Source organism: Ambystoma mexicanum, chromosome 3q (genome assembly GCF_040938575.1).
Source record: "Ambystoma mexicanum isolate Mex_15411 chromosome 3q, UKY_AmexF1_1, whole genome shotgun sequence".
NCBI classification, from domain to species: domain Eukaryota; kingdom Metazoa; phylum Chordata; class Amphibia; order Caudata; family Ambystomatidae; genus Ambystoma; species Ambystoma mexicanum.
In genome coordinates, this window is record NC_090926.1 from 201,764,791 (window position 1) to 201,791,942 (window position 27,152).

Consider the following 27,152-nt stretch of genomic DNA (forward strand, 5'->3'; position numbering starts at 1 on the left):
AGGGCCACCACCTCGCTCCCCCTCAGCTGTCTGTCGGGATCGACCGGGGCTTCTCCCGAAGCTTACCTGGGTTCTCAGATTTCCTCTTCCCCGAGCCAGAGCGCTGGCTCATGGTTGATGGCGTCGGTGAAAGTGCGCCCTGCCTGGTAGCCGAGGAGCCCGACCCATCGGCGCTCCCGGTCCACGGAGCTTTGCCTTTTGTTGGGCCCCCGTCGCCGGAGCGCCCTCAAAGATCTTAGAAGACCGCTCTGACTTCTCACCTGCTGCTGGGCTCTTCCCTTCCAGCCAGTTGGTGAGTCGGATATGCCGATCCTTCATAGTCCGTTCGGACAGGTTCTTGCAAAACGCACAGTCCTTCTCCACATACGTTTTGTCTACGTGAAGGCAGTAGAGACATCTAAAATGCTCATCCTCCTTGAAGACATTCTGCAATCCGCATCCAGGGCAGCTCCTGAACAGCTTGGATCCGGGCACCATGTTTCCTTTGTCCTGGGCCATGTCCACGCGGGGTAGGCCTCAAAGATCTTCCGGAATCCGCCAAGAAGCAAAACTCGCCGGCAACTTCGCCCTTGAGGGGCATAGAAAATTCCAAAACTGGTCCCCATTGATCGGAAGTACAAACGGTGGAGCTTGAGGCTCGATGGACCGAAAAAAATGAGTTTAAACTCTTTGAAAAATCGCAAAACGCAGTAAAAGCTCGAGCGCTATAGCACGAGGACTCCCAACACTTGAACGTGCGGTAAAAATCTGAAGATGGCTGGCAGAGGAGGGGCTTAGGTAGAGGCCAGTCATTGGCTGTGAGGGGGGCGGGGGAGTATGACCAAGAGACCAGCGATTGGTTATTAGGAGAAAGACAGTTCAGAAACGAAACAAACTGATTTTTTCTTTACTGAGGATTCCCAGCCTGAAGGGGAATATTCATGAGCATGTGAATCCATGCCAGACCCCATGCTGGAGAAGAACAAGTTAATTCTTACCTTGTAACGTTCTTTCGATGGGATGTTCCTCCGACGTATTCCTCATCTTTGATAGATCATCTCCCAGCTTGCTGGCCTCGGAATTATTTTTTCAGTAGAGGGCGCTGCGCGTCGATGTCCCTCGAGCCGATGTCCCTCCAAGGCCTCCATATCGGCGCCAACGTCACCACGCGTATAAATAAACTTGTGCAGCGTCCGTTGCGCAGTTCCGTTTTTCCGCGCTTCGTGGGGCCTCGGAATATCGTTGCTCAGTTCTTCAGTCAAATATATCGATATATTCCTCGTGAATAACGACTCTTACTCGATGGCTTCCTCACCCGAACCAACGAATCCACGGTCTGGCTTCAAAAAATGACGAGACTGTGGAAAGAAAATGTTGTTGATGGATCCTCACAGGATCTGTTTGTGGTGCCTGGGAATCTAGCACCATTTTTCGGAGTGCGAGGACTGCATGTCCATGACGGCGAAAGCCTTGAAGGAGCGTAAGGGGAAGCTCGAGAGAGGTAAGGCAGTTAAAACTTCTTCGAAAGTTTCATCGGCGGAGTCGAGACATTCGTCTCCTTGCCATCATAAAAGACATTCTCGTTCTAGATCTCAAAGCAGTTCCCATCACTCTTCGAGATCTCAGCATTCAAAAAAGAGACGAAGATCCCCTTCCTCGTCTTCGTCTTCTTCCGTTTTCCCCGGTCTCCTGTCCCACAAAACATAGCTCTCAGGCTGAGTGGGAGGAATTCAGGAAAAAGATGCTAAGCATCTTCAAGAAAGCGGCCTCGACCCCCTCGAAGACTGCTGAGGGTGATACCCTGGGTGAAAGACCCAAAAAATCAAAAAGCCGCGAGTCGCAGTACCCGGCGAAAGAAGTAACTCGAGAGCGTCACGAACCTTCGAGTAAAGGCAAAGTTGCGTCTTCAACGCTGTCGTCAAGGATCCCTTCGACACACAGATCGGCGTTATCGAAGGGTTCTTCGACGCACAGGTCAGTCGAGTCGACGCTGTCTCCGATGTCGACGCTGAGAAAGGACAAACCCACAGCCACCTCACAGCCAGTGGCCATACCCAGAACCTCGAGCACGAGAATGTTGTCGACAACCTTGAGTAGAATCCTGATACTCTCGACTTCGAGGCTTCTACCACCTTTCTCAACGCCTTTTTCGATGGCTTCGAAGCCTTTAACGTCTGCTCTGGAAATGGGATTTATACCATTTTCAAGATCTGACCACTCCAGGGTCTTATCTTCTATTTATGAAGAAGGGAAGGATTCAGATCAGGAAAGGCCTTTGGAGTTGCAGGGATCTGCAACTCCTGCACTAGAGGAATTTATCTCTGAGGAAGGTAGGTTGAAAGACCTCCATGAAACCCTACAGGAAGCAAGTGGGTTGGACACTTCCCCAGAAGTGGAATTTGCCACACCAGACCCAGGGGAACATGCTGAAACCCCTTATAGAACCTTGATGGCAAGGATAATAGAGTTTATGGGATGGTTCACACCCTCACCTGCTTTTCAGCAAGACAACCTCACAGACATCTTGGTCAAAGGTCCACAGGAGGATCCTGTAGTGCCATTTCATGCGGCATTACAAAGGAGAATATTGGGAAACACCTGAGGTTATCCCAGCAGTTAAACTCACAATCCCTTCGAAACATAAAATTCATCACTAGGGGGGGGGGGGAGAGGGGGCGGGTGTGGCCTGGAGCGCCGCGGATGTGGCTGCTCCATTGATGGCCTCCGTTGGGGTCCGCGGCTCTGACTGATCTTTCACCGGTTCCCGCTATGCTGTAACAGCCTCCTGGCAGGGATCTGAAGCGGAACGACTCCTGCACCCGTGGCTACATTCCTGGCCCCTAACGCGGCAGAGTGGAAACGCTGCGTTGGAACTTCTCTGTGGTGTTCCCCGCCGTGATTCAAGATGGCGGCCACGACTGGGGCCCTTTGCCGCCGCGGCCCGTTGGCGCTCTTCTGCCTGATGCAGGGAGGGGCAGTGTGGATCCAACATGTAACAGCACTCTCGTAGTACCTGCCGCCTCTCCCATCCCTTCCCCTCATCTGCACGGCTTCTTCGATTGAGACGGCCACCATTCCAACGCTGAGAGCTACAGCGCTGCATCCTCCCCTCCCGCCTGGGCCTGGTGACGCGGGGCCTCCCCCGGAAGACGAGCTCCGGCGGACCCTAAACCAGTGGTGCCTGCGGCCCCCACCTCCAGAGCGGTCGGCGCTCTACTTTCCAGGCGGGCACCGCTGGCCCCACTAAGCATTCCAAGCCCCGACGGACCCGCCGCCCAGCAGCCGGCACCCTGAGGAACCGACAACGCGTCACTCTCCAGGTGAGCGCCTCTGTCCCCATTGAGTGAGGTGGACCCTGTGCCTCCCCACCTGCATCCACGACTGGCTTCCCCCGGGGGCTTGCCCGGAGGCCCGCCACCATCCCTGAGGCCTACCGGATCTTGCCCCCCCACCTCCTACTGACATTGGTCCGCTTCCACTGCGGTGGTTCTGGTGCTCCTGCAGCTTCCTGGGGCGCCCCTGCTCACCGTCGCCACGCACCGGCGGAGCGGAACCACCTCCACCCCATTGCTTTGGATCTGGGCCTCTCACCTTGTGTGGCTTCTCCTTATGACACGATTATTATTCCGCGAAGGCACTCCTGCCTTTTCTCCCTAATAAATCTCCTGGGGCGCCCCGGCCCACTCCATTTCTATCGCCACCTTAGGCTCCTGTGGCCCCTGGCAGCGAGCATATCCCCCCCACCCCCTTTTAAGCCATGACCAAGGTGGTGAAATCGAGGGGCACTGACATTGCCACCATGCTGCAGGCCCCGGAGAAAGGGAAGAAAACCGACCCCCCGAATCTAACTCCCCAGAGGGCCTCCGACGTGAAGGGCACACTGGCCACCAAGGAAGACCTCCAGGTCTTTATGTCTGACATTAAAGCGGAATTCCGGAACTGCATGACGGAACTCACAGCCAAGTTGGAACAAACCGAACAGCGGATTGACAACGTTGAACACCGAATAGTGGAGGTCGAGGAGCTGGCAGTGGACCATTCTAACTCAATGAAGGAGATGCAACGTAATATCCAAGCATTAATGGATAAAACCGAAATCCTCGAATTCAAGCAAGAGGATATGGAAAACTGCTCTCGGCGCAATAACTTACGGATCCGAGGGGTCCCCTCATCAATCCCAGACAAGGAACTTCCTGAATATGTCAGCACCCTCTTTCAATCTTTACTGTCGGACTTGGATGAAACGCAACTCTTACTTGACCGCACTCACCGAATGCGCCCCGTTGGGGAACTGACACAGACTCTCCCCCCAGATGTCATCACGAGGGTCCACTACTTCACCACTAAAGAGGCTATCACTGCGATAGGCCGCACAAAGGACGAGCTCACCTTCCAGGGATCCCCACTCCAAATCTTCCAAGATCTATCGCCCCTAACCCTCCAAAAACGCAGAATGCTCCGTCCTCTCACCCTTTTTCTCAGAGACCAGCAGGTGCGCTACAGATGGCCGTTTCCTACGGCGCTACAATTTTCATATAAAGGCACCCCTCGCACCATCAGTCACCTCGAGGATGCGGCTTCCATTCTACAGCTGGGCTCTCCCGAGAGCACGGAGCCCTCCCTCCCACCTCGACCGGACCCGGCCCTGGAGCCTGGCTCCCCCATGCAGAAACGGACCCGCTGGTCACAAGTGCAGAGATCTAGCAAACCCAGATGATGGCCCACGCTTCCCTTAAGGATCAAGCGGCACCGAAACTAGCGATACTCTCTTAAACCTGCGCGGACCCCATGCAGCCTATACCCTCCTCCAAGGTGGATGTCATCGTATTACCCTTGGAGAAAGTTTCAACCATGTCGCCGGTTGCCGGCCTGGGATGTCCGGGGGACCCGCCGATAGTTATCAATCGGCCCTCCGGCCACAGTTAGGTCCTCCTGTTGGAGGCCGAAGTTGGAAGTTTGGATCTCCCGTTGGAGACTATGGTAAAAACCATCAGCCACAGGAGCCCTACCTCTGCTGACATCGCAGCTATGGCTAACCTAGACCCCTCCCAATCCCCCTCCCCCGCGGCAAAGGTCCTCGGACAGCCAGCCCCTACACCAGCAACTGAAACTCACCACTCTGAATGTTAGGGGCCTGAACTCCCCCCCGAAGAGGAAATCCATCCTACACAGGCTGCAATCCGACGGAACCTCAATCGCTTTCCTGCAGTTAACACACTTAATTCCAGTGGACTTTTCGCACCTCCGAAGCAGACTCTTCCCCACACAATTCTTAGCCTCCAATGGCACCAAAAAGGGTGGCACCGCTATCCTTTTGGCTGCGGGCTTGAACCCCCAAGTCCTCGACGTCCTGCACTGCCGAGAGGGTCGCTTTGTGGCCGTCAAATGCATCATTATGGGCCAGCTCTACACTCTCGTTTCAGCATACGCCCCAAATGAGTTCCAAGATGGATTTTACCAGGACCGGCAAGAGACCCTCCTCCCGTTCACTGAAGGACAACTTGTCATCGGGGGCGATTTCAACGGGGCCCCGGCCCCCTTTAAAGACAGATCTCACCCCTCCACCTCCAGGGACCAGAAGCTAGCCCTGGCCCTGCTCCACTTGTTCTGCACGCTTCATGTCGTCGACACCTGGAGAGTGTTATACCTGGAGGAGAAGGACTTCACTTTTTACTCATATGTACATCGCACTTTCTCCAGAATCGATCTCCTGTTGGCCTCACCCCGGATCCTGACCTTCACGGATGATGTCACGATCGGCCCCCGGATCCTCTCGGACCATGCCCCAGTCTCGCTCTCCCTCTGAGTCCACGACCCGGATCCCCCTCCACATCGCCAATGGACCTTGTATGACCCTATCCTGGGGGACATGACGGTGAGAGATGCGATTGCCAGGTCAATCAAAATCTTCTTTACGGAGAACCTTAACGAGCACACGTCCCCCGCCAACACCTGGGACGCTATGAAGGCGGTGCTCAGAGGGGAACTGATCGCCCAAGGCGCCGCGTTTCACAAACAGAAGAAGGCGACCCGAGACACCCTGGAGGCCGAGGTTTGTGCAGCCGAAGCGGTCCACAAGCAGAAGGGCTGGTCCCCGAAATCCTACAAAGCCTTGTAAATGGCGAGGAAGAGGCTGGAGGCTCTCCACGCCGACACCACTGCGAACCTGCTCGCTAGGACCAAACAATGGTACTATGTCCACAATAACAAAGCCAACAAGCTCCTGGTCAGCAAGCTAGCTAGGGAGAAGACTTGGAAATCCATCCTGGGCCTTCGCGACCCACAGGGGTCGGTGCACTATGCAGACCAAGAGAAAATCCGGCTAGCCACGGCCCATCAATCCGAGACTATGACAGCGGTCCCGAGGGACTTGGATGCGCAGCGTGCATACATCCGTAAGGCGGCCTTTTCCACGCCTGACCCCGGAGGTTGGCCAGGAGCTGGAAACGCCTATCACGGAGGAGGAGGTGGAAGAGGCTATAAAGAGTTTGAAACCCAGGGCCCCCGGCCCGGACGGCTTCACCACCAGATTTTATAAACTCTTTCGTCCCCAATTGGTGGCTCCCTTGGCTCGCCTCTTCAATTCATTTGCGACCACCGGAACAATCACTCCGTCCATGCAGGAATCCATTACCAATCTCGCTTTAAAGCCCGAAAAGGACCCCCTTGAGAACAGCTCGTACAGACCAATTTCACTGCTTAATTTGGATGCTAATATTTACTCGAAAATCTTGGCTAACCGTCTGGCTCCGGTCCTACCGAACATCAGAGACCCGGACCAAACCGGCTTCATCAACTACCGGTCCACGAAAGATAACATTCGCAGAGCCCTGAACCTCATAGAGGTGACCACAAGAAATTCCCAGCAGCTGGCCTTACTGCCCCTGGACGCGACCAAGGCCTTCGACAAGGTAGACTGGCAATTTCTTACCTTGACCCTCGAAGCCTTCAGCTTTGGCCCAATCTTCAGAAAAATGGTCCTGGCAAATTATCAAGCTCCCAAAACCAGGCTCAGGGTTAATGGCTGCCTGTCGGACCCTATCCTTCCTACCTGCGGAACGAGGCAGGGATGCCCCCTGTCCCCCCCTGCTTTTCGCCCTGGTCATGGAACCGTTGGCCCAACGGGTCCGGACAAACCAACCGATTAGTGGCCCGAAGATAGGCGCCACCCAGCATAAGATCGCCCTCTACGCGGATGACGTCTTGCTAACCGTCACAAACATCCAATCCTCCCTGAGGGCTGCTCTGGGGGAGCTCCGCAGCTTCGACGAGGTAGCGGGATTCGCCATCAACTTCTCAAAATCGATAGCCCTCGGTGTGGGCCTGAGCCCGGACGAAAGGATCGCCCTGGAGAAGCAAGGCCTGTTCCAATGGAGCTCCCAAGCAATCCCATATCTGGGGGTCCGGATCCCAGCACAACCAACAAAAGTATACCAGGCCAATTTCCCCCTGCTCTTCGAAGAACTGGAGAAGGATCTCACGCGCTGGCGGTCGCAGGAAATCTCCCTGCTGGGCCAGATAACCTGCAAAATGAATCTCCTTCCCCGCTTCCTATATGCCTGTGCTTCCCTTCCCGTCTCAATCCCCCTTCCCCCCATCATGAAGCTTCAACGGAAATTGATTGACTTTATATGGAAGGGCAAGAAAGCGAGGATTCCCCCGAAAACGATGATGGCCAGCGCTAGACTGGGAGGGCTGGGGGTCCCGGACCTCCACAAGTATCATATCGCAGCGCAGCTGGCCCATCTCCAGGCGTGGGGACTGGCCTCAGGTCGCCCAAAGTGGGTGGACATCGAACAATCGCGCCTACCCCTGCCTCTTCACTTCCTCCCGTTTCTCCCTAACGCTTTGCGTCGGAGTTGGCCAGATGTGCTGACGGCCACGAAAAACTCGTTAAAAGGCATGGGAGTGGGCCTGCAGATACAGAGGCATCCCAAACGACCTGAGCGCGCTCTCCCCGATCTTCCACAACCCGGCCTTCTCCCCGGGAGCTCATCCAGCGAACTTCAGAAACTGGGTGGCAGGAGGCCTTGAAACGCTGGGACAGCTCTTCGCAGGAGACTCCCCCCTAGACTTCGAACAATGTAAATCCTCCTTTCAGCTAGCAGAGTCGGACAGATTCTCCTATGCCCAACTAAGACACTGGTGCTCCAACCCCCAGACCCGGATGGCAGCAACTCGGCCTCTTACTCCCTTGGAACTCACAGCGGCTGACCTGCCTGCTCGAGGGAAGATTTCCGCCCTCTACAAGCTACTGCTGGACGACTATAGAGGACCAACACTGGGTGGATATCTGGACCAGGACGGGCACGGCATCCCGCTGTATCACCAACCGGGAATGCGCCCACAAACTGCTGTTGCGATGGTACTACCCCCCCTTACGTCTCCACCACTTTCAAAAAGCCCTGGACCCCCACTGCTGGCGTTTATGTGGCCACTTGGGATCCTACTTCCATATGTGGTGGACCTGCCCTAAGGTAAAGGAGTTTTGGACCCAATGCCTCGCCACTATTAAAGACATTACCCAAGTGACTATTCTACTAACTCCTGAACAGGTCCTCCTTGGGATCCCGCACCCGGACGCTTACCCGAGAACGGGGAGGAGGGCCACGCTGTCCACTCAACTCTTGCTGGCGGACAAAATCACGGTAGCCCGCACCTGGAAAACTGCAGAAGGCCCCCTCATGCCCTTGTGGTGGATCAAACTCTGGGACATCCTAATAGCTGAAAAGGTCACGGCATCGAAGGTGGGCAGACTATCGTTTCTTGGACGTCTGGGGCCCGGTCCTAGACTATGACCAGAAATATCCGGTGCTTACTTTTGAGCCGCGCCTGATCGCGAACGCTCTCCGTTCTATGGGGGACAGCTCGCCACCTGGCGGAATGGAATGAGGCCCGGGAACAATGCCGTCTGCAGGCGTAGGGGTTGGGAGGGGGGGGGGATTTCAAATGTCATTTGTCGTCTGTAACAAATGTGAGTTTATCATGCTTGCTCCTGTGTGCTGTTAATAAATAAACAAGTTAAAAAAAAAAATCATCACTAGGTTCAGGGAATTTGTGAAACAAAGTGAGGGCGCCAGGAAACATTTGAGGGGCTGCTCAGTACCAAAAGAGAAGAATTCTCTAAAATCCGAAGAGTATTATGTGCGTCTATCTTCTAAGCTTTTTATGCTTCGAAGAGTGAACTGAGGTGGTAGTAGGCGCTATTACAGAAGCTGAGGATGTTAAAAACATCCTACCTTCTTCAAAGCTAGGCTTAACCAGTAGTAGAAGTGTGCCAAATAAACAAAGTGAAACTATGGGTGGGGTTTGCGGGAGGACGCAAGTTGCAACATTTGGTTTGTGGATGGGCCAGGTTGACAACCAAGTGGGTTGAACAGAACAAATGAGGTCCTCTATTGTATTTCATTAATTTCTCCAAGTTGGTCAGTCAGTTTATTTATATATGACCTATGTGAAATCAATCGCCTCTACTCTCGATCTTAATTCTGCTAGAACCCATAATTACACCTAGCGAAACAGCAGCTTTTGTCAACAAGGGCCTGCCACGTGCACTGTTATGAATAGGAGTTGGCAATTTATTACAAGGCATCGATACCAAGACTGAAAGTCTTTAACTTTGCTTGTTTTACAGTGTCTTAGAGATTGTCTGTGGTCCTGAAGTTTTCCAAAGGAGTGTAACAGAAGTCCAAGTGATTGGTCACCAAGACCCAACATTATAACTGCACACTTGTCCAGTGGCATAAAGGGGCAATCCCATGTAGACACCGGATGTTAATATAAAGGTTCAGGACATTTCCATTGGATTTTATCAACTGCATCATCAAAGCAATTAATCTCAGATAATTTGAGAAGTTTTCCAAAAATCAGGGGAAGATGGTGTTTGTTAGTGTTAGCAGGACCTCCTCCATCTTCTGTCTGATGAGTAAAATGAAGTCAGATTGAGATGTAAGACAGGCTCTGAGAACGTATCATGAAACAGATTTCAGTTTGGCTGCAACCGCTGTCCGGTGGTAAAATGAAGGCGTATGCTTTGACTTCAAAAAGAAAAGTTACTAAATGGTGGAAGTAGTGGAACTCTGCTCCAAATAGCTCCCACTCACTTCTACCTATGGGCTTATCATTCAAAGGAGGTTTCCCCATTTTACCACACGAGGAAGCCTTTGGAACACACTGTATTGATGTCTGGTACCGGGGCAATGGGCGGAGCTGAACTCTAAGCCCAAACGTGCAGAACCAAGAGCGAAATGCAAGGTTTCAGAAGATTCGATACTCAAAGACACCAAATCAACTAAAGGAAAAACAATGCCTATATGACTGTCTAAAGCTGTGGCCGCTGTTTGCAGCAACTTTGTGACCTTATCACAAAGGAATTAGTCATCCAGTACCACAGGATCTCTGATCCAACAACTAAAGGTTTCCCTTCAAGAGGTACTAACTGGGAATGGTGTTAGGGATGGTTAACCTTAAATCAAGTGGACAAAGTCCCTAGAGCAGGAGGCAACTTTGTGCCAGCGCCACTGACAGACTCAGTACTGTGCCCTCTTCTGAAAAGACATTACGCATGCCTGCCAACATGCAACCTTTCACATATTAAACTGCATACTAGTTACCAGCCATTTTAAGGCCTAACCTTGAGCCTTTTCCCCAAAAACCTAGGAGTTAAATCACAGCAAAAAGCAAAAGTGCTCATGGGATGGAGGATTTACGATATACGTCACAGAGGCAAAATACATGCCACAACCAATGTATCTTGTAAACACTTGTGTATAGGCGCGTTATAAATGCCATATCATATCTCTTGAATGTAGTGATGTACAACATGCAGCACGGAATGGGGGCAGTGTAATTTGCATATGCATCAGAGCAGAGGTTTTACCAAAGTATTTTTTTAAAAGAACAACAACAATGTGGTTGAGTAAACAGTGTGTCAAAAGCAGCGACAAGTCACCACAGTTGACAAAGGGAGAGAGAACAGCCCCAAAATATTCGCTGGTCTGATGCATTGGATGAAAAAAAAGAAATTAATGTGGACGGTTGGATGCTTTACAAGGGTCAGGGTCTGTATGTGTTGGATGCCACATGCAGAGCCCACAGCATGGCAGCACATCTTTTATAATGGCTTCCAGGCCGGCCTTACAGTGCACATTGATATTCCAACCAGGTTGGGAAGGAAGGACTAAGAGCAGGTTAACCGAAATGCCTCCCTACAGATCAGAATGGAGATTTTAAAGCTACACTGGTCAACGCCTTATTCAGAAAGCATAGATACACAATCCAAATACAAAGCAAATAAACTTGTGCGCAAAGTGACAGGTGACAATGGAAACAGTAAAGAATAGGTTACTAACCTGTCTCTTATTTAGGATTGGGCAATCTAGCCACTGGCAGAAATGCATTTACAGGAGCTTGAGGAGTAAGAGCATGGGTCTAGAAAAATGTCGTTGGTCCACAGATATGTGCTTGAGGGGCATAGAACATACATTACATCAGTTAGGAGGCGGGTAGGTTCGCCTAGGATGTTTCCTGCTGGAATATGCAAATATCAACTATAGTCAGTTACCCTATTGGTGTGCGGTGTCTAATTTAAAGGCTGCAGAGTGAGATGGGTGCCTTTAGAGGGCTAGTCAGAGACTAAGCCCTAACCACAGGAGAACCGAGGGTGGTTCTAGAGCACAGCCAGTGGTGAAACTGCAGCATGTTGCGTGTAATAATGATGTCCTATTACCTCCATGTGCAGTTACATAAAGGACTAAAGTCATTGGATAATCTCTTCGCTGAATGCAAGAGGCTGCGGACTGTATGTTGCATTACACTCACATCTTTAGAGTAGGAAGTTGCTAAGACACCCTCGGTCTAGAATTGTCACCTCGTCTTTCAATACCTTTGTCCAAGAAGTTGTGGAAATACATTCTCTCACCTCACTCCGAGGCCACACCACCTCTACGGCATCCTTTAGAAACAAAGTGTAAAATGTCTACTGTAAAAGCCTACGCTGGAGTATTTGAGGAGCTACTTCCAGAAAGCAGAGGCTTGGACACAACTGTCTCTCAACACCATGATGGAATAACCTCAGCTGGGAGGAAAAATCCAGAACGCTAATCTGCCCTGTTGGGACTGTTCATGGGTAGACTGGTAAATTGGTTTGCATGAGAAGAAACAGGGTCTTGCTACAGCATCACTGAACTTGGTCTCTGTATGCAAGCATTTTGGGATAGTCGGAGCCGCACGGGCTGCAGAAAGTGTTCAAGTGAGGTTCTTCAAAAGGCATGACGAGACTTTTTTGAAAAGGTTCCAGGGTGCAGCCTGATGGCCTGAGACTATTTTCAACTTTTGAATCTTGGTAGGGTCACTTTTTACAGAACAATATTACCAGTACAGCTATATAGCCAAACTTTACATCACGAGATCACAGAAACACAAGAGGAAAAGGGTGGGTCGCATATTGGCCTGCCTTGTGGTACAACTAGAAGCCTAGTGAAGGCACTCACTCCAACTTAATTTGGAGTATGAAAACGTGCTCAATCAAATAGGACATTCAGATAAAAATGACATTCTGAACAAGCATCACGGACCGAATATTGCAATCAAAATAAACACGGTTTGCAGCAGGGATTGGGTACAGAAAATAGTAGGTAGTTGCACGGCATTGAGATGTCTAGTTTGTATAGAACTAAAGCCACTAAAGTATAAGTGTATACCCATATTACCAGTGGATTTAAAATGTTCCCCTACGTGATTTATCTCTTGTTGCAACAGTTTATCTAGCTATGGTGTAAGAATTAACCACTAACGTCAGATATGCATTAGTGGGAGCAAATCAAGTACAGATTTTTTTAGAATCACATATGTATTACCTTGAATGCATCAGAACATTATGGGAATTAACCACTGACCAATGTGTTGGAATAGCATTGCTACTGATAGTTTAGGAATCTTTCGGCACAGTGGTGAAAAATTGAATTTCTACTGCCTTTCCCTTCACGCGGTTTACCTGTATGCCGTTTGTATCCAATGGACTGGATATTCCAAGTGCTTTGTGCAGAATGCAATGACCATTAAGGTGACTGCAACGTGTCGAACCTGGATGCCAAGGAACATCAGCAGCATGCCAATCAGCTGAAGGGTCCAGCTGAGAATGTTGATGCTGCGTTCATTCTCCAGGGGACCATATTTGTAGCATATAGCGAAGCTGATGAATCCCACCAGAACCATATAACCTGCAGAAGAGAAAGACCAACACTTAAATGGCAACATGCATATAAAATAAAAAGGAAGAGACTACCTTTCGCCATGTAAGATGGCCACAGAAACCATAGGACAGCATACAAACTTGATGCCTAACAGAGTGTCAATTGAATAATACCTGGACCATGCAAAATCAATTATCTCCTATATTGTATATTCCATAGAGAAGTGTGTTACAGTATCACAATAAGACCATCAGGAAATATTGTGGCAAAAATTCAGGCTTTACAGTAGCCTGCTATGGAACCTACACTGGGCAAAGATCATTTTAAAGGAAGCAGAGGAGATGTAGACTTAAAAATGCAAAAGCATTGGGCTAAATATACTGTGGGTCTTGTGCTTCACAGGACAAAATGGTTTGGACGAATAAGTATGGATGTTCACAAGTAGAGTCCGTTCCTTTAGTTAGATGTCGTCTGCGTGTTCAAGGCAAGTTGCAGGCTCATCTGGGCAAACCTGATCTGCTATGAGATCCAAAACAGGAATACCAGTCTCCACTGGTGGCATTAAATTTAATACATTTGTCTCGGCAAATCACTGACTTGTTCGTCATAGCCTGCTCATTTCACTTTAGCATTGCAGATCTCCAACCAGAATGGCGTACAGAAATCTGGCCTTCAACAGCAGGATAGTGATGGGTTGTGGCGGCAGAGGTGATGGAAAAGGGTGCAAATATAACGAAGGAAGAAGAAAAATCTAAGAAAGCTGGTGAAGCAAAGGAAAAAAGAAAAAGCAAATAATGTGGAAAGAAAAATAGAGGGGGGGATTACAAGAAACGCAGAGAAAAAGGGGAAAATGGTTCGAGAAACTAAGGGCAGGTGAGATGGACATGAAGGCTGAGAGGTAAAAACCTGAAGAGTAAACAGAAAGAACTAAAGACCATGAATGGTAGTTTGTAGAAATTGTATATAAACGGGAGGGAAAAAAAGGAGAGAATTAAAGTATTAAAAACATAATGGGGAAAATATAGACGAAGAGGAAAACAATGTAGAGGTGCAGAAAGAAGTGCAAGCAAGTCCATAAGAAAGAATGGATGAACTAGCGGGGAAATTGACACATTGGCTTTGTAAAGTGCATGCCTACACTACAGCAGTACATGAATTACATTTTAATTCAGCGTTTGCACTGCAATGGATTATCAGTAATAACCTCGATGTAAACACAAATGGAACACAAAGTCACCACAGAAAATTACCAGATGCCAGGCATTTCAGATGTATAGTATCATATTTAAAGACATTGCAGTGAAGGAGCCTGAGTAAAGTAGAGTGTTAGAGTGCGTTTGTTACTCACTGACTGTAGTGACTTCATGTACTTGCGGTACATAGTCTCCCCTTTCCTCCATACTTATGGGATGATGTATCCCGAAAGATGGGCTTGGAACTTGAAACTGAGCAGCAACTATTTGTTTTTTAAACAATGTGTAGTGCACACAGTGTGGCATATGCTGCATGCACAGCCCCTCCCTTGTGCATACTGCCTGTTACAAACGCCAGTCCTTTTATCAGCATGGTAAAACAGGGTAAAGCAGGGCAACTTAAGGGGATGGTTAGAGGGGCATGGGGGGGAAAGGAGACTATGGACTGGGAGTACAATAGTGACTATGGTAACATGTACTACTGCCTACTTTCCCTTAAATCCATACTGCTAGGAGATTTCAAAGCGTCCTAACCGAGAAGGAAGATGATCTGTACATGAAATAAAAAAAATGCTTCAACAGCAGAACAGCACATTTAAGAAAAAATGGTTTCTGAAGAACTGCATGCTCAAATTAATCTTCCAAAGCTTGCAGAAAGCATGTGGTACGACCCAAGATGTTAACTTGCAGGTTTGCACTTTGCACAATGATTGTACATTGTGGTCGCCTGCCAATTGAGAGGCTGCTGGTAGTACTCTGTGCATAAGACAGTATTGCCAGCTATTTACTGCCAGACAGCACAGGAATGGAGATCTGGTTCCCCACTACATTTTCAGGTATTGCAGTGATCTAAAACCTTTGGCTCTCAAGATGTTTTGGACTACAACTGCTATCCACCCTAGCCGCCAGCCAGCAGTTAATGGTGAGTGACTATGGGAGAAAGTCCTAAATATCTGTAGAGCCGAAGGTTGCAGATCCTGAGGTAGTGTATGGCATGTAGTCAGAGAGAACAAACACTCTGCAAGTGGTGATGAAGGCAGGACAGCATTCGGTGCCAAGAGCATCTTTGAGCTCTTTAACATTAAAGTTTAACCCAGTCTTAAGGGCCACAAAGGTCATATACCCACAGATTCCCCCCCCACTGTTGCAAACCTGCCCCATCCAGAGAGGAGAATTTCATGGTGGAGTGAGCAGGATTCCGATTGCTAAAAGGATCTCTCACAGTAAGATTCAGAGGGTCCACAAAGCAGAGAAAATTACAGTTTGACCTTTGAAGCTATGCAATGGCAACTGGAGCGCTACAAGTGCCAAATGGGATTACCACATAAATGACCTCAGATCTCGGGAGGATAGCTCAGCGGCAACGTGCTAGTCTTGGAAGCAAGAGGACACGGATCAACACGGGTTCGAGCCCTGGGTCCGCGCTTAGAAACCTCTGGGTATTAAGCACGTTATAAATAACCCATCATATCATAACTTATCAATATGCCAAAATATTACTTTATCAATTCAATAAAGCAGGGAAATCGGGCAAACAGATTGTAGCTCACACACAGCACATTTCCATTACACAAAAGGCTTTATACCTCTATGTATGTCAGCTATGATGTCATCCTACGTGGCAAACAGTAAAAACCTATCAAACAGAGGGATTGGTTAAGGGAACATACATATATATAGTTCATAAACGTGTTCGTATCATCATTGGCTGCCCCTTATCTGGTAGGCATGCCTTGAATAACCTCCAACTATGTAAAATATTGCTAATAGCATAACACCAGCAGTGGATAGGCTTCTGCAACAATGTATGGTCCCATCAAACTTAGACCCTCATGATTGGTTGGCACTGTCTTCCAACCTTGGACATTCAGCTCATTAACAGCACATAAGCAACGAGACCAAGCTGCAGGGGTGCCATCAGACAACTGCCTTTCTTAGCCAATTAGACTGCCATCTCTCATCAGTTAGGCCCTAAGCCAAGGCTTCCTCTTTGTAGCTGACCATGCAGATTGTTCTCTTCTTCAGAACCTCAAAGGGAGTAAGGAACAAGTTACTTACCAGCATGGGTCTGGCATGGATTCACATGCTCATGAATATTCCCCGTCAGGCCGGGAATCCTCGGTATAGAAAAAATCAGAATCAGTTTCTTTTCTGATCTGTCTTTCTCAGTAGTAACCAATCACTGGTCTCTGGGTCATACTGCCCCCAGCCAATGACTGCCCTCCCCCTAAGCCCCGCCCCTGGCAGCCATCCTCAGATTTGGTAGCACGTGAAGTGGCAGTATGACCAAGTGAAGAGCCGCAGAGGGGTAGGCGGGAGGGTTCGCATGTGAATCCATGCCAGACCCATGCTGGAGAACAACAGATACAGGTAAGTAACTTGTTCCTTCTCCAGCATGGGGTCTGGCATGGATTCACATGCTCATGAATATAAGAATACATAGCGGTATACACATGCACAACCACGGGAGGTGGCAAAAGGCTCAATATCCAGCAATACAACAACTCAAAATGAAGCAACTCTTACCTCCTCACCAGGCTCACCTTAGGCGAACAGGTTGCGCAGCACAGCCTGGCTGACTCTGGACTCTTCCCTGGAATCCCGGTCGACGCAGTAGAATCTCGTGAAGGTGTGCGTCGAACTCCACGTAGCAACCCTGCAGACGTCGAGCAGGGGCACACCAGACAGGAACGCCGTAGTAGCAGTGATCGCTCTGGTCGAATGGGCCCTCGGACGGCCTGGCAACGGTCGGTTTGCCAACCGGTGACAGTGCATGATGCAGCCGGAGAGCCATCTGGAAATGGAAGTCTTCGAGAGAGCCTTCCCTTGATTCAAAGGTCCAAAGTTCACAAACAGATGTGATGTCTTCCGAAAACTCTTTGTGCGGTCCACGTAGAACTTCAGCTCTCTAGCTACATCTAGCGAGTGCAGAGTCCTCTCAGCCGGCGACGAAGGCGACGGGAAGAAAACTAGCAACACCAAGGGCTCGTTGAGGTGGAAGTCCGACGGCACCTTGGGCATGAAGGAGGGGTGCGTCCTCAGCACCACCCTCGTGTCGTGAAAAGTCAAGTATGGAGGCTTGCAAGACAGGGCCTGGATCTCTCCCACTCGTCGTGCAGAGGCGATGGCCACGAGGAATGCTGTCTTCCATGACAGAAACTTCAACGGCACTGAATGCATAGGCTCAAATGGGGCCCCCCATGAGCCTAGTTAGCACCACGTTGAGCTCCCACGCCGGGGCAGAGGCCTTCACCGGCGGGAATGATCGGATCAGTCCTTTCATAAATTCCTTCACCAGTCGATAAGACCACAAGGACGCCCGTCCTGTAGTTCGGGTGCAACGTGAGACGGCAGCCAGCTGTACCTTGATGGAAGCGTGAGATAGGCCAGCTTGGCCAAAGACAGTAGGTACGGCAATACTTGAGGGGCCGTAATCCGTAGAGGGTTAATCTTCTGTGCACGGCACCAGACAGAGAACCTCTTCCATTTATGTGCGTAGCACTTGAGAGTTGAGGATGCCCTGGCCTTTGCAAGAACCTCTCTGCAGTCGGCCGGGATGTTGTATCCTCCAAACTCTAGTGCTGCAGGAGCCAGGCCAGCAAGTTCAGCGACTCTGGTTCGTGATGAAGAATGGCGCCTCCTTCTCTGGAGAGAAGATCCGTGTCCGTCGGCAGCTTGACTGGTGTGGACGCTGACAAGTCCAGAAGGTCCGGGAACCAGATCTGCCTCGGCCACGCCGGTGCGACGAGGATCACCCTGCACCGGGACCTCTTGAGCTGGTTGACGAGCCGGAGTAGCAACGGGAACGCATAAAGGAACAGGCCGTCCCAGGGGAACGAGAAAGCATCGCCCATGCTCCTCGGTTGGGGAAATCTGCTGGCAAACCTCTGGCACTTGGAGAAAGCCGCCGTCGCGAAGAGATCGATCTGGGGTTCGCCCCATCTTCGCAAGAGTTGGTCCACTTGATCCTGGCGCAGTTCCCACTCGTGGCACGAGCGCAGCTCTCTGCTGAGTGAGTCGGCAATGGTGTTTTTTTATCCCTGCCAGATGAAAGGGTACCAGAAACATCCCTTGGGCGACGGCCCAATGCCACAGATCCTGGGCTTCCTTGGATAGGGCAGTGGATCTGGTTCCGCCCTGCTTCCGAATGTAAAACATTATGGTGTGTTGTCGGTGAAGATCCTCACCACCTTGCCCTTGAGGGACGGAAGGGAGGGCCCAGAACACTGCACGGAGCTCCAAGATGTTGATGTGGAGTGTCTTCTCCTCTGGGAGCCAAAGGCCTCTCGCGTGGAGACCCCCGGTGTGTGCTCCCCAACCTTCCAGGGAGGCATCCGTCGTCACCGTCACCTGGTGGGCCGGGGCTAGGAAACCTGTTCCTGCCGTCAGATGAGAGCGGATACCCCACCATCGTATCGCCTGACGGAACGCTTCGTCGAGCGGGATCCTGTCCTCAAAGCTGGCCGTCGGCTGGATCCACGAATTCTGTCGAGGAATTCTTGCAAGGGCCGCATCCGAAGTCTGCAGTGGCGCACCAGATAAATGCAGGACATCATTCCGAGGAGGGACTTCATAGACCTCACTCTGGCCACGTCTGTGGCCAGCAGACGTTGCAACTTTGCCCGGATGCTCCTGACCTTTTCCTCCGACGGTGAGTCCAGCCGTGCCACTGTGTCGAGCTGTGCCCCCAGAAATAGGGCGACTTGCGACGGGACCAGGTGGGATTTTGGAAAGTTGATGGAGAACCACAGGTCCGTGAGCAGCTGGACGGTCTTTGCAGTGTGTTCCACGGCGAGCTCCCTTGTCCTTGCCCGTATGAGCCAGTCGTCCAGGTAGGGGTAGACGGGGATCCCCTGTAGGCGCAGCCGTGCCACCACCGGTGCTAGGCACTTGGTGAGCACCCTGGGTGCCGATTTTAATCCGAACGGGAGGGCCTTGAACTGGTAGTGCCGCCCTTTGACCACGAACCTGAGGAACTTTCGGTGTCTTTAGAATAGGGATGTGGAAGTACGCATCCTCCAAGTCCAACGACGACAGGAAATATCCCTCCTCCAGCTGTCCCAGCACGTGCTGGAGGGTGACCATCCGGAACTTCTGTGCCTTGATGTATTTGTTCAGTCGTCGCAGGTCCAGGATGGGACGCCATCCTCCTGTCTTCTTTACGAGGAAGTACCTCGAGTAAACTCTGGAGCCCCGAAGCCTCTTTGGAACGAGCTCGATGGCACCTTTCCTGAGCATCGCCCTTACTTCCAACAGCAGTTGAGGGACGTGATTTTGCTTCCTGGCCACGGGAGGAATGTGGTGGCACTTCTTCTGGAACGCGAGGGCGTGCCCCAGAGCCGGGGCGTCCAGCACCCAACGGTCGGTGGAGATGGACTCCCACACGCCGACGAACCTCGCCAGCCGGCCTCCCACCAGGGTGCTTCGGCGGGGGCCCGACCCGACGGTCGGTTCAATCTTGCTTGGAGGCCGCCTTGCCTCCTTGATCACCTTGGCGACGACGGTGGGATCCACCTGACTTGCCGCGTCCCCTGTAGACCTGCGGCGAAGATCTTGCCGCTTGGCGGTACATAGAGGAGCTGCTGCCGGCTCCCTTGGAGGCACCCTGTCTGCCTCCGGAGCTCAGAAAGGACGGCCGTCGCTGTTGGAGCACACCCAGTGCACGGGCCGTCTCCGTCTTGATCGCCTGAAGGGACTCATCAACCACCTTGCCAAAAAGGTTGTTCCCATCGAAGGGCATGTCCAAAACCTTGGTCTGCACGTCCTGGCGGAAATCCGTCGCCTTGAGCCATCCTCGTCGTCTCAGGCAAATGCCGTTGCCCAACTGACGGAAACCGGTGTCGGCGATGTCCGTAGCCACCGTAATGGCATGGTCCGAGGCAATCTCACCTTCCTGTAAGATTTCCAGGGCCTTAGCCCTCTTGGCATCCAGAAGGAAGTCCAACAGAGGGGCGATCTTGAACCACAACTCCCTGTCGTATCGGGCTACGATGGCCAGGGCGTTGGCCGCCTTTATAGTCGTCGCTGCAGATGAGATGACCCGTCGTCCCATCGCATCCAGCTTCCTACCCTCGCCGTCCGGCGGGGAGGTTGAAGTCGAGGCCGATGCCCCCCCCCCCCCGCTTTCTTTTTGGCCGCTGCTGAAATGACAGAATCCGGGGTAGGTTGCACCCTAAGGCACAAGGGGGCAGCGTCAGGGACCCGGTACTACTTCTTGTACCGGTCCCTCTTTGCAGGCGCCGTGGCAGGGTTCTTGAGGAGGGCGAGCCCCTCTTCCCAGATGTCATCAAGAAGCAGTACCGCGAGGACCGTCTTTCTTTAAGCCTCGCGCCATTGGTAAAGGAACCCTTCTTCTTTTCTTCTGGGCAGAGCTCTAAGAGCTCGGATGCCCTGGAAATAATGGCATGGAAGGATCCAATCTCGTCGGGCAGGGACGCCCGGGCAGGGGGCGACAGGGGACACGTCCGGTCCTCGCCTCCGTCGTCATTCGTACCCGTCGTAGTCGTGTCCATGCCTGTATCATCCCTGTGGGTAGCAGAACGGGGGGGGAGGCAGAGAAGGCCGCAGAGGCGGGAGAGGAGGCCTAGGATGCGTCGTCGTCCTCTTAAGCAGTGGACTCTCCGAAGGTCCTGGCTCCGGTTCCCCCGTCGGGTCTGGCTCAGGTACCTCTGTCGGGGGGAGGGGCAACCTAGTCCTTATCTCCGAGCAGAAGGACTGAATGGCTGACAAAATGGCCACCGAGGTGTCCTGCGGCGCCGGAAACGACGGGCGCAAGGGCTTTTGAGGAGGCTTGTCTGCGACACCGTCGCCCTCGTCGTCGCCCTCGTCGGGATCCCTCCCTATGGGCTGGGCCTCTTCCACGACTTGGATGAGCTCCTCTTCAGAGGTCGTGTCCGTAACCACCAGCCCCTCCCCCACCCTTTCCAACGATGACTTCGTGGGGGTCTTCTCGATGGGCCTGAAAGACGACTCCCTCCGCGGTGGCAGGGAGACTCTGGTTCCTGACAGCGCCTCCACTGGTGTAGCCCCCACAGGCTGAGCCAGGGCCGCGGCGACATCCTCAATCGAGGTCTTAGCAGGGTGAATTAAGGCCAAAGTCACCTTCTGTACGCCTGGAGCCTTCATCTTGGGGGGAGGGTCCGAGCCTCGCTCCCCCTCTGCCGGAATCTTCGAGATCGACGGGGGCCTCTCCAGAAGCTTTGCCGGGTTCTCGGACTTCATCTTAACCGAGCCAGAGCGTTGGCTCGTGGTTGATGGCGCCAGGGAGGATGCGCCCTGCCTGGCAGCCAAGGAGCCCGACCGTTCGGCACTCACGGTGCTTAGCCATTTGTTTGGCCCCCGTCGCTGGGGCTCCCTCACAGGACTTAGAAGACCGCTCAGACTTCTTTTTCTCGCCTGGCGGGCTCTTCCCTTCCAGCCAGTTGGCGAGACGGAGGTGGCGATCCTTCATGGTCCGCTCCGACATGTTCCCACAAAACGCGCAATCCTTTTCCTTGTGCGTCTTGTCCTCATGGAGACAGTAGAGGCATAACAAATGCTCGTCCTCCTTGAAAACGTTCTGAAGCTGGCATCCAGGGCAGGTCCTGAACAGCTTCCTGGGCGTCGAGCTCCCTTTCTCCTGGGCCATGACCGGGGTAGGCCCCGGAACTTCTGGAATCCTCCAAAAGCGTACCTTGACGAAATCTTCACCCTTGAGGGGCATAGAAACTCCGAAACGGATCCCCGTTGATCGGATGTAGACACGGTGGAGCTTGAGGCTCTATTTAACCGAAAAATGAGAAAATTTCCCTAAAAAAAGCGCGAAAACGCAGCAAAAGCTCGAGAGCTAAGCACGAGGACTCCCAACACTTGAACGTGCGGTAAAAATCTGAGGATGGCTGCCAGGGGCGGGGCTTAGGGAGAGGGCAGTAATTGGCTGGGGGCAGTATGACCCAGAGACCAGTGATTGGTTACTACTGAGAAAGACAGATCAGAAACTAAACTGATACTCATTTTTTTCTATACCGAGGATTCCCGGCCTGACGACAGGGAATATTCATGAGCATGTGAATCCATGCCAGACCCCATGCTGGAGAAAGGTACATTGCCATCTTCTGGAGCTTTATGAATAGATAGGCCTTACACTATGTGTGACGATACCATGAGCTTGTCCATTCTTACCTTTTATTTAGTGCGATTTGATTGAATTATATTGGGTGCTATTACTCCTCTTGGCATTGGTTGTTCTGTCCTGCATGCACTTCCCGCAGCCTTTTGACTCAATTATTCACTCCTTTACTTAATCTGAGAGAAATAGGTCTTGCATACATGGCTTATACTCTTCGACTCCTTTCGTTCCTTAAAGCTGCTTCTTGCTGTGGCATCCTTGATCCTGAGTCAAGCAAACACCCTTTGTTCTTGCACAAATCTGTATTCCAGTGCCTGTCAGCGCTGCAGCCTTGTTATTGCTCCTCGAAGCTTTGCACTTACTAATATACAATGCCGATGTCCATTTTCTCAATATGGCTGCTTTACTCGTGTTATATTGCCTACATTAGCAAGCTTCTACATTGTCTTACCTACCTTGCATTTCTGCGTATATACATCTACTGCATCTCTTGTCACTTATCTTCTGTGTGTATATTGTTTCCTTCATATCTGCATAGATGTTTAATTCTTTGCTTCAGTTGCATCTTCATTCTTTGGACACCAGTTCATCAGATCTGGTGTCTCTATGCATCTTCTCTCTTCAGGACGTCACTTCCCTTCTGTCCGACTTTACTTATAGTCGGTCTATGGCCAGTTGTGTCTGCATACTCATGTCTGCCGCCTCAGTTCGAGGGTACATTCAGTAAGATTGTCTGAGTGCATAATGTCTTATACCTTCAATGAGGTATTGGGATGATACCAGATGTCATGAACAGTGTTCTCTTGCAGTTCTTTGCTTTCTTTTCTCCGGAATCCATATCTTTGTCACCCCCCTCAGGTCACCTGCATTCTGTTCATCAACACTCCAGGACATATGGCAACCCTCCCCAGTCGGTTGACGGAACACCCAATGTCCCACATAGTTTTTATGATCCTTGGGATAATAAAACTTTGTTCGTGGGGGTGCCTGCGTACTTCCTTTCAGGTATTCACGGGTGGTGTTTTCGGTCTGTGTATGCTCATCAGTCACACCAATAGCTTTCTTTGCGGTCTTCTTCCATTGTCCTATGATTATTCTTATAAAACAGAATCCTAGCAACACTAACACTAGTATTGCTCCCAACAATTTGAAGGCATTTGCTGTCCAGGTTGAAAGCCATGAGAATAAGGATGGAACGCAATCTTCATCTTCGGTCTCATCTACTTCTACCACCATTTTCGCATGTTGGGTTGATAACAGTTATTGCTTCTGTCAGGGTTCAGTTTTCTCCATCATGGGCAGGTGTGTATGTACAGCAAGATGGCCCGCTCTTGGCGCACACGCCTCCTTACATTGCTGTAATGAAGTCCGGGACAGATCTGTTCTTGAGGGTCAATAGTCTGATGGACCTCAATTCTTTAAATCGCATGAAATCCTTTTACTGTCATGTTTGTAAAAGTTCCCACCTGGTGATTAGTTCTTACCTGTTCTTTTGCACCCACTTGGCATTCACTGCAGTTTGAATTCCTGGCATGAATATGATTGTAAATATCACTGCAATCCTACTGAACAATTTGTGCTAATTTGGGATGTCGTGATACGCTTAGATGGATGTTGACGAAAAATAATTCTGCCGCGTGAGGTTGAGCGACTGCCTCTTCCTTTGGTGTGCATCCATTTCTGGAAAGTTGGTGATGTGGATATCAGTTTGGATACTCACCAAAACAGGAACATGTATTATCACTATGGAACATACCCCTCCCCAATTTATAGGTGGCTTCATATGAGCTGTGGATCCACAGGCCCAATAGTGGTCCACAAAATACGGCATTACCTCCTTTCATTCCTGGTACATTAATTATTTGTGTGCATTCTTTATTGTCTCCACCTTTGGTCAGACCACCGTTTCTGAAAGTGCTGCATTCTACACCAGTAGTATGGATATAGGGCCCGCTTCATTTTCAACCCATGTTAATAATTTCAAATACTTGGGCCATTCCTTAAGGCATTCATCATTCACGATTTGCACAATCTGTACTGACGCTGTCATCAATTAGTGCGCACTGCATCCCAACATTCCTTCTTCCCATCCTGTACTGGTGACTACTCGTCCATATACCAATAGCTGAAGTCTCCCCCAGCATCCTGGCAATCCTGGTGTTTCTGCAAAATCCAGTCTCTTTTGTTCACAATCCTAATCTGTTCTCCAGTCAGACCACTGAATGAGTACAGGAGCATTCTGCTTTTCCAATCTGGGTATTTTATCATCTTCTGCATTTTTATGTAAGCGCAGTCATATGGGAACGTTTTCTTTGACATCCATCGTAATGTTGCCCATTTTCCTTCAAATTGTCCTCTTGTCATGCATGCTGCTAGATGACAGACACTATACATCATGTGCAGGCATTTCTCTTGCTATAAATGTTCTGGCTGTGCTCATGGCATAAGGGATGAGAGAACATATATAGCACCTCATATCTGAAAAGCTTCTCCCCACTTCCTTCAGGTGCCGATACCACATGTTATTTTTTAAATGGGAAGAATTATCAAGGCATGCACTTATATCCTCATGATCTTCTCCAGAATCCAATTTCAGGGAAAATGTTGCTCATGCTTTTAAGGATAGAAACAGCTGCCACATAACACCCCATCTTCATTATAAAACATCATTTGGCGAAATGCTATAAGAATAAGGGAAAAAACAGCACATTGTACAAAATGTAGCTACAAGGAATATTGCAAAATAATTCATATGTCTTACTGCATTTTGACTATTAATATGTCTTTCTTGCTAACAATGTGTCTTTCAATTCTCGCTCGTCAACGTGTAATTCATGTTATTCTTTTTTCTGTTTTTTACCCCGTGTTAGCATGTTCACTCATGTTACACACCCCCCCACCACTTTCTTGTTGTAATGTCTGTCCTAACCAATCGTGTAACCTTCCTCCCTTCTCCAATGTGGCCTGAAGCCCCATCCCCAATCATGCAGTGGTATGCTTCTACCACCATGTTGCTTTTCTGGATCCCGGAATCTCTTAGTAGGATATGGGATATACACGGTCAGCCTCTGCCTGTCAATAACTGCTGCTCGGGTGCAGCCAGTAGCGACTCTGGCATGTGCAACCAGCTGTTCGGTGGTGCAACAGCCCCCTCCTCCCTGGTCTTTGGACTGGACTCCTTCAGACAAGCCTGGGGGGGTAACACACTTGTACTGCGCACGCCTTTTCTCCAGTGGCCCTCTCCCGGCATATCTGAGAGTTCCTCCATGGTCCGGTGTCAGTTGGAGCCGCCGCAGTGCTGGAATTGGAAAAAAATGATTGGGGGAACTGTCACCTCTCTGGAGGGGTGGGTCTGTAGGAAGGAGGGGGGCGGGGTGAAGGGGTGTGGCCCCCGGCCAGGTTGCACAACACAGTATCCCTTCATAGAACCCAATCCTAGCGATTTGCATAAAAGCAAAGAGCTTTATGGGAACATCATGATGTCACCAATTTTAAATGTTAGGCATGTCTATAAGACAAAGGACATTTGTACCGCGCACTGATTCCGTAAGAAGCCCTTTTAAGTGAATAATGGACCTTTTTGATTGGTCACAATATTCATCCTAATAAAGCGATGTCTGTAAAGTGCAGGACATATATACTAGTTTGAATAGCTGCAACACGGCAGTTTCCACCCGGAGTGCTGAGTCTTTTGAAAGCTCTGTTGAAAAACCGGCTACTGGTGAGTGCAATGTAACAAGCAGACTGCTGTCAGAAGATTAGGCAGCGCTCCATGCTGAGTCTTCTGAAAACTTTCTGCTTGTTGAGGCAGCCAGACCTGGGTGAGACATGTGCTGCCCCTTGGGGACGGAGCAGATTCAACCACGGCAGGGACCACGGTCTGACATTAAGTATTTGTTAAAAACAAATAGTGGTCTTTGGAAAGGGTAGGATATGGGGCAAATGGAGCATTAACAATGAGTAAATAGAGGTGATTACATTTTAAAGATATTTGGCGCTGGTGTAGTCACAAGATAGCCGCTGGGATACGCACATAAAGATGGCAGCAAAGCAGGTTGCAGTAAGTTTGGTGGACTTTTACGTTTTTATCATCTTGATGGGGGAAGGGGACTGGATAAATGCCTTTCAGTACTAAAGCTTAAAACTAGCACAGCGATTTGATATGGAAGTGAGTTAAGTGGGTTCTCTTCCTGCACACGGCTCGAGGTTCTACAAAACATTTTTAGGAAACTGGCAGGGCTATCGCCTGCTACGCCTGGAGACACTTCAACGTGAGTCAGGTGTGCCCAGTATAGGTTGTCAGGAGCAGCACACATTCATAGAGTTATTCCTAAAAGTTCAGTTTGATCCCTCAAACCCTAGCATAGGGAGTGCCTTTACAGAGGTGGTTACATCCCCTCTGCAGGTAAAGTACTGTTGGTATTCAAACGAGATTGCCTTAATGAAGACCTGGGGATTAAAGGAGACAGCATTCCTCGAAACTGCAAAGGAAAAGTTTACTCAAGACATGTGCTGAAAAAGAACATTATGAAATAACACAGTCCTGCATTGTGAAGTTGTCCTCCTTAGGGCTTTATAGCAAGGCCTGTGTTGCTGTAATACCATTGAATCTTATAATAAAAATAAAATCACAGGAGTGTAGAAGGATTGTCCTGATGATTAGACTACATTTGTTGCCTG

General features: G+C 50.3%; 1 protein-coding gene across 3 annotated transcripts in view; it reads right to left on the bottom strand.

Annotated features, from left to right (window-relative positions):
* The window catches only part of NEMP1 (nuclear envelope integral membrane protein 1), a 984,307-nt gene that overhangs the window by 184,981 nt on the left and 772,174 nt on the right, over positions 1–27,152 (bottom strand). For all 3 annotated transcript variants that reach the window (XM_069653551.1, XM_069653552.1, XM_069653553.1), the window contains exon 7: positions 12,974–13,199. In XM_069653551.1, the coding sequence (XP_069509652.1) occupies positions 12,974–13,199 (226 nt within the window). The remainder of the gene's footprint in view (positions 1–12,973; positions 13,200–27,152) is intronic.